This window comes from Natator depressus, chromosome 8, assembly GCF_965152275.1.
Source record: "Natator depressus isolate rNatDep1 chromosome 8, rNatDep2.hap1, whole genome shotgun sequence".
NCBI lineage: Eukaryota > Metazoa > Chordata > Testudines > Cheloniidae > Natator > Natator depressus.
The window spans coordinates 103,894,136-103,901,728 of NC_134241.1; the positions used below are offsets into that span (position 1 = coordinate 103,894,136).

Genomic DNA, 7,593 nt, shown 5'->3' on the forward strand with positions numbered 1-7,593 from the left:
ATCTGCCCAGCGTCTCTGTGAGCTAAGGCAGGATTCTGATGGTCCCCACTTTGCAGGGAAGGCATGGAGGGGCAGCTCCTCAAGGGACTGAGGATTTACATGCAAGTGAGGGGCCTAAAGTCTGGGCCTAGTCTATGGTAGAGCCAAGCCCAGAACCCAAATCTCCCAAGCGCGTTGGGCACCGGGATGTGGCACCGGGCTGCCTGTGTAGACTGCGGCCTGAAAGGGCTGGTGAGTCTACTGACCTGGCTTTTGGGTTGAGCCCTTTAAGTGACATTGGGCCTGTTCTGTGTTTAGTGACTTTTGCCATCTCCAAGCGTTATCGCTGGGGCCCTCTCTCTGCCAGTGTATCTCAAGCACACCTGCCATTCCCCGAGCACTCTCCATCTCAAAGCACTTCAGGATCTATACACCCACAATGAAATGCAGCCACCTCTGGTGTGGAAGACATCAACCACCCAGCACACATCACGCTGCACCAGCAGAAGGGCAGTGAGCATGGCATTTTGGCCAAGAGCAGCAAGGCAAAGCTACCCTCTGATGAAGTATGGGCTCTTCAGTACCCGTGTAGAGCAGACAGGACCTTGGCTTCAAGGACTCAGCCAAAATGCCATAGGGAGTGAGTGGCAGGGACTCAGTGTGCCTATGCTGGAAGGCTGAGTCAACCCTGTGGGATACAGGCTGGAGCCCTGGGAATGCAGAGATGATGCTCAGACAATAAACCACCCCGTTAGCACTAAGGGTCAGCGCGTGCTACATTCCTTGACGGAGACTGGGATATTCTCTCCATTGCATCACCCAGTCCAGGTCTAAATGAGCCCAGGAATGGGGCTCGTCCACCCTTCCCCCAAACACTCTCTGACAGCTCCAGCCCAAGTGGCCAGGGCTCTCCCAGCAAAGGCCACTGCCACGTGGTCCCTGTCTCCCACTGCAGACTGCAAATCCTGGACTTGTCTCACTCAACCCAGCCTGTTCCTCTCCCAGAGCTAGCCCAGGCTCTGCCTGGTGGGCAGTGGGAGCCAGAGGCTGCCCCAAGCGGCTGGCAAAAGCCGCCTGACTCATTGAAACGCGCCCCCCCCGCCCCCCCCAGTGTCTGGCCTTAAGAACATTGGAACTCCGTCCTTCAAGGCCACCTGAGACAAGCCAGTGGCTTGAGCTGAGTCCTTCTCCAGCCCCGGCACCTCTGAGCACCTCACTACCTTCAGCGTAGCTTTAATATTATAATCCCCCCATCATGCTGCTGGCGAGCTCAGCCACAGAGAGACTAAGAGACTTTCCCAAGGTCACACGGGGACTCTGTGGCAGAGCAGGGAATCAAGCCCAGGTCTCTCAAGTGCCCGATGCACGGGGCCATCCTTCCTCTGCACCGGTGCTGTCCCGCACTGTACCCCGTGCACTGCGGCCATCGAAGGGAACGCGGGCTGACAGCAGCCGGCTGGGCCCCAGGTGTATTTCATGAGCCTGCCCCAGGGAGGAAGGCCCAGGAAGCAACAAGCATTAGGAGCCTAGATACCCTTCAGGATCTAGGCCAAACTATTTAAATCCATCCGTACCCAGCACAACCCCTTAGCAAGGGGAGAGCAGCCTTAGGAGGGCTCTTGCCTGGCAAAACGGTGGAGTGTCGAGTGGATTTGAATGAGTGACCGACACAGGCCAAGCTCCGTATCCCAGTGCCTGAGCCATCCCATTCCCCCCAACGCGAGACGCTCGCACATTGTAGCATCAAACTGGCCCTCACGGCACAGAGAACCCCTGGGAATCAAAAGGGCACCTCCCAGCCCCCGCTCAGGGCAGAGCCTCGCAGGGCAGGGAAAGGGATCACTGCCTGTTACATTTCATCCCAAGCTGCTTCCCAAGCCAGCATCACATCATGGAGCCCAAAACTGCAGCCACCTCTGGGGTGAAACGCAGCAGCTGTTTAACAGCGCACATCAACACGGCACAACAGCTGAGGCCAGGCAGTGGAGAACATGGGGCCACCGGACAATGCCAGCTGAGTTTGTAATGCCTGGGGTTGGACCACAGCCAGGACACTGGCCCGGCAGTCCCACATCACCTGCCAGTTTCTAGCTATTGCATGGCTGATGGCTGCTCCAGCTGCCTCCTTCCACTACGTGCCACCGGCATTTAGGCCTGAGCTTCCCCATCCGAGTGGGAATAGGAGCTGGGGGAAGCGAGCGCTCAGGCCTGGGCGTTTAGAAACCTGCCCCTTGGGCCACAGATGAAAGTGCTGATGAAGTACTAGAAAATCTGTTAACCACATTTTTCCACCAGCTCAGCAGGTTTGCCTTTGTGCTTTCGGCAGCCGCCTGAAGCCCTGCACGGAGAGGAAACCCGGCTTCTGCTCACACCACACGGCCTCCATGAGCAGTGGTGCCAAAGTCCGAGCTCTGGAGCGAGGTGCATGGGCCTGGGGAATTGCTTTTCCCCAACATGCCTTGCTAGCTGCTCTCCCTTAGCAGCCTCAACAAAGCTCGCTCCTGAGCATCTCCTCCGTCCATTGGCTCCAGCTTCCTCCTCCACCGCCGGCTCCACTCTGCTTCTAGAAGCGAGATGCTCTTCTCCATCCCTAGAGCAGGCAGGGCCTGGGCCAGTGGCCACGCCACGCCACACACTGCCCGCCCGGGGGCCCAGAGGGAGCAGATTGCTCACGCCCAGCGGCCTGTTCAGCTCTTGGGCTTCTTGGCTACAGCTGCCACCAAGGGAGACAATGATGGCCAATTGTGCTGGGAGGCTCAGCCCCAGCCGGCTCCTCTCTCTGGGCCCACCCCCTAGCGAGGCTGGACTGGCACCTAGCTGTGCAAGACTCCGCAGGTAGGACTAAAAGAAAGGGGTGACTTCGCACGCTCCCCATGTCGGGCCTGACCAAAGCCAGTGGAAAGGTTTGGGTCAAACCCAGGGCTCTCGTGAAACAGCAACTGCCCCTGCTGGAGCACGTGGCCAGTGCACAAGGCTGAGCAAATCCCGCTGGGAGGCGCTGGGTTTCTTTTAGTGACGTGTGGCTGCACCAACTGGTGAAACCCACCACCAGGAGCAAAGGCTGCTGCTTAGCTTGTCCTCAGCCAGTCCTGTCCGGGGAGGCGCAATGTGTGGACCGTGCCGTATACATCGCTCCTCAGCCCAGTGCGTCGCTGGGCGTTGTGACAGGTCTTTCCCTGCTCAGCTTTCGAGGGCTGAAAACCTGCCTGATTTGTTAGTCACCCTTCCCTGGAACTGCAGATTTCCCTGGATCAGGGCAATCCACTGGGATTCTAGTTGCTGAACAAAGCAGCTGCAGGGGCTCTGGGGCGGAGAGGTTCTCTGGCTAACTGCACGTGGGGAACGAGGTGCCCTCCTTGTGTGCCCGGGGTGGGGGGTGTTTGCGGGTTACCGCATCATACCTGCCATGCTGGGACTGTCCAAGTCCCCTGCTGCCTCACAAATCTGTTGTCCAGCTACCAGGTCTGGTGTGCCACAGTCCCCAGAGCCAGCTGGCCCAGAAGAAAGGACCCGGTGGGGCAGGAGCTGCGTGCCCAGGCAGCGCCAGCCACGCCCACCACCCTTCACAAATAGATAATGGCCGGGAGGCAGGCGTAGTTGGCCCGATGCTGAGCTGAAGTGTGAGCTATCCAATGGTGAGAGGGTGCAACTGTACCTATGGGTTTGGCTCCGCTCAGGGCCTCCGGGGTCTAGTACAGAGACTGATGCTCGGCCTCTGCCCCACAGCAGGAGAGAGGGGCCAGGGACCCCACACAGAGCAGTGACCGAGTATGGGGTTGGCAAGGCCTGCCGACGAGGGGGTGGCTGGTCAGACTCCAGGCGGCCGGGTTAGTCAGCATGGCGTCACCGGGGCGCGTGAACCAGGGTGCTGAACGCAGAAGTGGGAAGAGCCCCTTTGTGGAACGGCTAATCCTATCTTCGATGGGGGCTTGTGTCACACTCCTAGAGGGCTCTGCACCCCAGCTCTGCAGTGACTCTTGGCCAGCGTGTAAAACAGAAGGGTTATTAGTCATCTGGAACGCAGCGTAGAACAGCTCTTGCTAGCACAGAAATCAGGAAGGTTCAGCAAAGCCTATCTTGGGGGGGTCCAGAGCCCCAGGCTCTCCCCCCGAGTCCCAATCCAGGAGACTGACTCACTTCCAGCAACCCAGCCTCAGTCGTGCCCAGTTGCCCCTCCATCCTTTGTCTCTTTTTCAGGCAAACTTGTCACCTGGCCTCCATGTCTGTTTGCTCTCCAACTCCTTCGGCTGGCTCCTTGAAGAGGATGTGCCCCGGCCATCAGTTGCCAGGATGCAGAGTGTCTGGCCATTGTCTGGGCGCTGGCAGCTACTCGGTAGAGTTTCTGCAACGATCACGCCCCTTAGTCCCACCAGCTAGATACTTGTGCAACACATTGGGGAAACTGAGGCACACACAGTACTCCTACAAAACATGACAACAGTTCCCACCTCATCACAGCTAGTCCTGGCCCCTCTTGCCAGCAGAGGCAGTAGCTAGGTCAACAGAAGGATTCTTCCGTCAACCCAGTGCTGTCTACACGGGGACTTAGGTCAGCTTGACGGCACCACTCAGGGGTGTGGATTTTTCATCCCCCTAACTGACATCGTTAAACTGGCCTAATTGTCTAGTGTAGACCAGGCCTGAGTCAAGGTGACATGGGTGGAGTTCATGGGGGCGTTAAGTTCCTCAAAAGAAACAGTCACAGGCATGCGACTGGCTTCCCGTGCTCACCAGCTAGCCACGGCCTCAGCCCCGCGTCAAGCTGGCGGTTTCCATTTCGCAGGAAGACAACCCAAGGAGCAGTGGCAGTGCTCACCTTCCTCCCGCCAGGTTCTCTCACCGGCCGCCCCACGAACTCTCCCCGTCACGGCGAGCAGACAGCAAGGGCCCGAAAACAGTCCCGTAGCGGCTGCACTGTGCTCCAGGGATGAGCAAGGCCGGATTAACATTTTGTGGGCCTGGCACCAAACATATTTGTGGGCCCCCATGGGGGCAATGGAGCCGGCGCGGGGAGGTCGGTCCCCAGAGCGAGGGGCGGCCAGGGGCAATGGGGCATGGCAGGGGCGGCCCCGCTCTGCCAGCCCAGTGCGAGGGCACTATTCACAAACCGGCAGACGCACAGTGGCCCGCCCAGCCCAGTGCTGCCAGCGTGCCCCTTCCCCTCGGGGGCAGGCCCAGGCCATGCCACACAGCCCCCCACGCCCAACACCCCATAGGCACCAACTCCATGGGTGCTCCGGGGCTGCTCAGCACCCACCGGCAGCCCCGCTGATCAGCTTCGCCCCAGCGCCTCCCTCGTGCCGCTGATCAGCTGTTCAGCAGGGGGCAGGAGGCGCTGGGGGGGGGAGGAGCAGGGGCAGGAAGAGGCGGGGGCGCTCGGGGGAGGGTGCGGGATGGGGCAGGAAGAGGTGGGGTGGGGGTGTAGTGGGGGCAGGAAGAGGTGGGTGGCAGGGCCTTGGGGGAAAGGGTGGAGTGGGGGTGGGGCTTGGGACAGAGCTGGGGTCAAGCACCCATGGGGAAATCAGAAATTTCCTCTGCATCTCTGCAACACCCCCCGCAAACTCCCTATGGCCGGGGCCCCCCAAAATCCCCCCACAAATGCAGAGCACCCTGCACAACCCTGCAGGCCGAGAGGAGCAAGTGGAAGGGGGGGGGAGCCAGCAAGCGGAGCAGGCCAGGGCCCCTTCTGAGCCACTGGCCCCATTGTAAACCCAGCACCACCCACATGGACTTCCACCCTCCCCTGGGTTCCAGTGCTCAGACGGGCCCCGCAAGCTGCCCCCAGAATAAAGAACTGCCGGTGAATCAGCGAACAGACCAGACCCACGGCCCACCCCCTCCCCCTGGAATGGATTCCAGTGGGTGACGTGCTTGCATCAGAGCGCAGGCTTGGCCCTAGGTTGGCGAAATCAGCCCTGAGGTGCCAGCCGGTTCCGCACGCGGGCTTGTCAAATGGTTTGCAAGAAGTGAGTTGAAACCACAGAAGTTTGCATAAAATTCTTAGTGTGGGGGGCCAGTGTAAGGCCAGCGACCCTGTCCCACGGACTTGCTGTCGGCCAAGGCGGGGCCTGCTCCTCGCCAGAGCGCTAGGGGGTCACCCACCTGCGCTGCGTGCACAGGGCGCTGTTCTTCCGACTCAGCCCAGCGAGCTTTGCAATTTCCATGCACAGAGGCTGAGATTTTCAAAGCAGGCTAGGGGACCTCGACACACGTTTAGATACGCGTCTAAACCCTCTCGGCTGCTCTGAAATTCTCAACGCCCCCCCCACACACAGACACAGACACACACAGACACAGCACTTTGTCCAGCACGGGAATGCAGCCGTCTCTGGGATGAGCCGCGGCAGCTGCTTCACGGCCCCCAGCAACGCTGCACGCAGGTTTAGGACAGGAAGTAAAGGGAGTAGCTCACAGCACACAGGCCCTCAGGAGTGATGCTGGCTACGGGCAGAGGGGCTGGGCAGGGGGCCGCGCCCGCACACTCTCTGGCAGGGGGCGCAGCGGCAGGGTGGCTGAGTTTCCACAAAAACAAAAGGAGTACTTGTGGCACCTTAGAGACTAACCAATTTATTTGAGCATAAGCTTTCGTGAGCTGCAGCTCACTTCATCGGATGCATCCACAGTTTCCACAGGGTGGAGCTGAGGGACAGGGAAGGGCCCACCCTCAGTACGGCTCTGGCGGGCGTGTGGCCCCGCCAGCTGTACCAGGCATATCCCTGGCCTGGCCCAGCCGCTCCCCGGCCCAGCTCACCTGAACCGCGGGTTGTTGACGAGGCTCCTGATGGCTGCGGCGAAGGCGGCCGCGTCCCCCTCCAGGACGGCCGAGCCGGCGTAGGCCATGGCCTGGGGCGGCGACCGAGGCAGGCGGGAGGGAGCGGGGCTGGGCGTGCGGCTGAGAGAGCCGGCCAGCTTCAGCGGCTCAGCCAGGCCTGCGGGCCGCTATCTCACCCAGCGCCTTGCAGAGAGCCGGCAGGAGCGGGCGGGAGCAGGGCCAGAGCCGGGGAGGCAGGCCTAGGCCACGGGGAGGAGGCCCCTGCTGCAAGCAACAGAGCTCATCACTAAGGAAACTGGCAGCTCCAGAAATCCAGCGGCTGCCAGACGGGGTGTGTGGGAGACCCGTGGGCCTGAACCGAGAGGAGCAGGGTCAGAGTCTAGAGCGAGGCAGCCAGCCGGCCCAGGGGCCAGGCCGAGGAAAGGCAGCAAACCAGAGGGGAGCGGGAGCAGCGGGACAGGAGTTCTGCAGGGGCCGAGACTCACGGCTGGGGCCGGCAGGAGGGCGGCGGGAAAGCAGCTGGAAAATCACACCCCACACAGCATCTGCTTTCCAGAGCCAGCCACCATCTGGGAGCTCAGCCTGGCTCAGCCTTGGAACTGAAGGGCTGGTCCGTGGCCAGCCCCTGGGGCGAAGCTATTGAGCGGATCTCAGCCCCTGAAAGAAAGCAAACGGCTCCCGGCAGCTGAGCACTTTCCGGTGCCCCCCAGCCCCACCCGTCGTTCAGGCCGGCTGAATAGCTGCTGCCACTTCCGGGGGGCCCGCAGGCTCTCTTAGTTCCCAAACGTAGGGCAAAGTCACAGCTGTGGGGTCACACAGAACATGCATGTGCGGTGGGCACG

General features: G+C 60.9%; 1 protein-coding gene across 2 annotated transcripts in view; it reads right to left on the minus strand.

Annotated features, from left to right (window-relative positions):
• The window catches only part of BTBD19 (BTB domain containing 19), a 71,313-nt gene extending 64,055 nt beyond the window's left edge, over positions 1-7,258 (minus strand). Inside the window, exon 1 of one of the 2 annotated variants that reach the window (XM_074962331.1) lies at positions 6,731-7,258. In XM_074962331.1, coding sequence (XP_074818432.1) covers positions 6,731-6,819 — 89 coding nt within the window. In that variant the 5' untranslated portion in view covers positions 6,820-7,258. The remainder of the gene's footprint in view (positions 1-6,730) is intronic. The other variant, XM_074962330.1, reaches the window with a different exon arrangement.
• Positions 7,259-7,593: the final 335 nt, after the last annotated feature.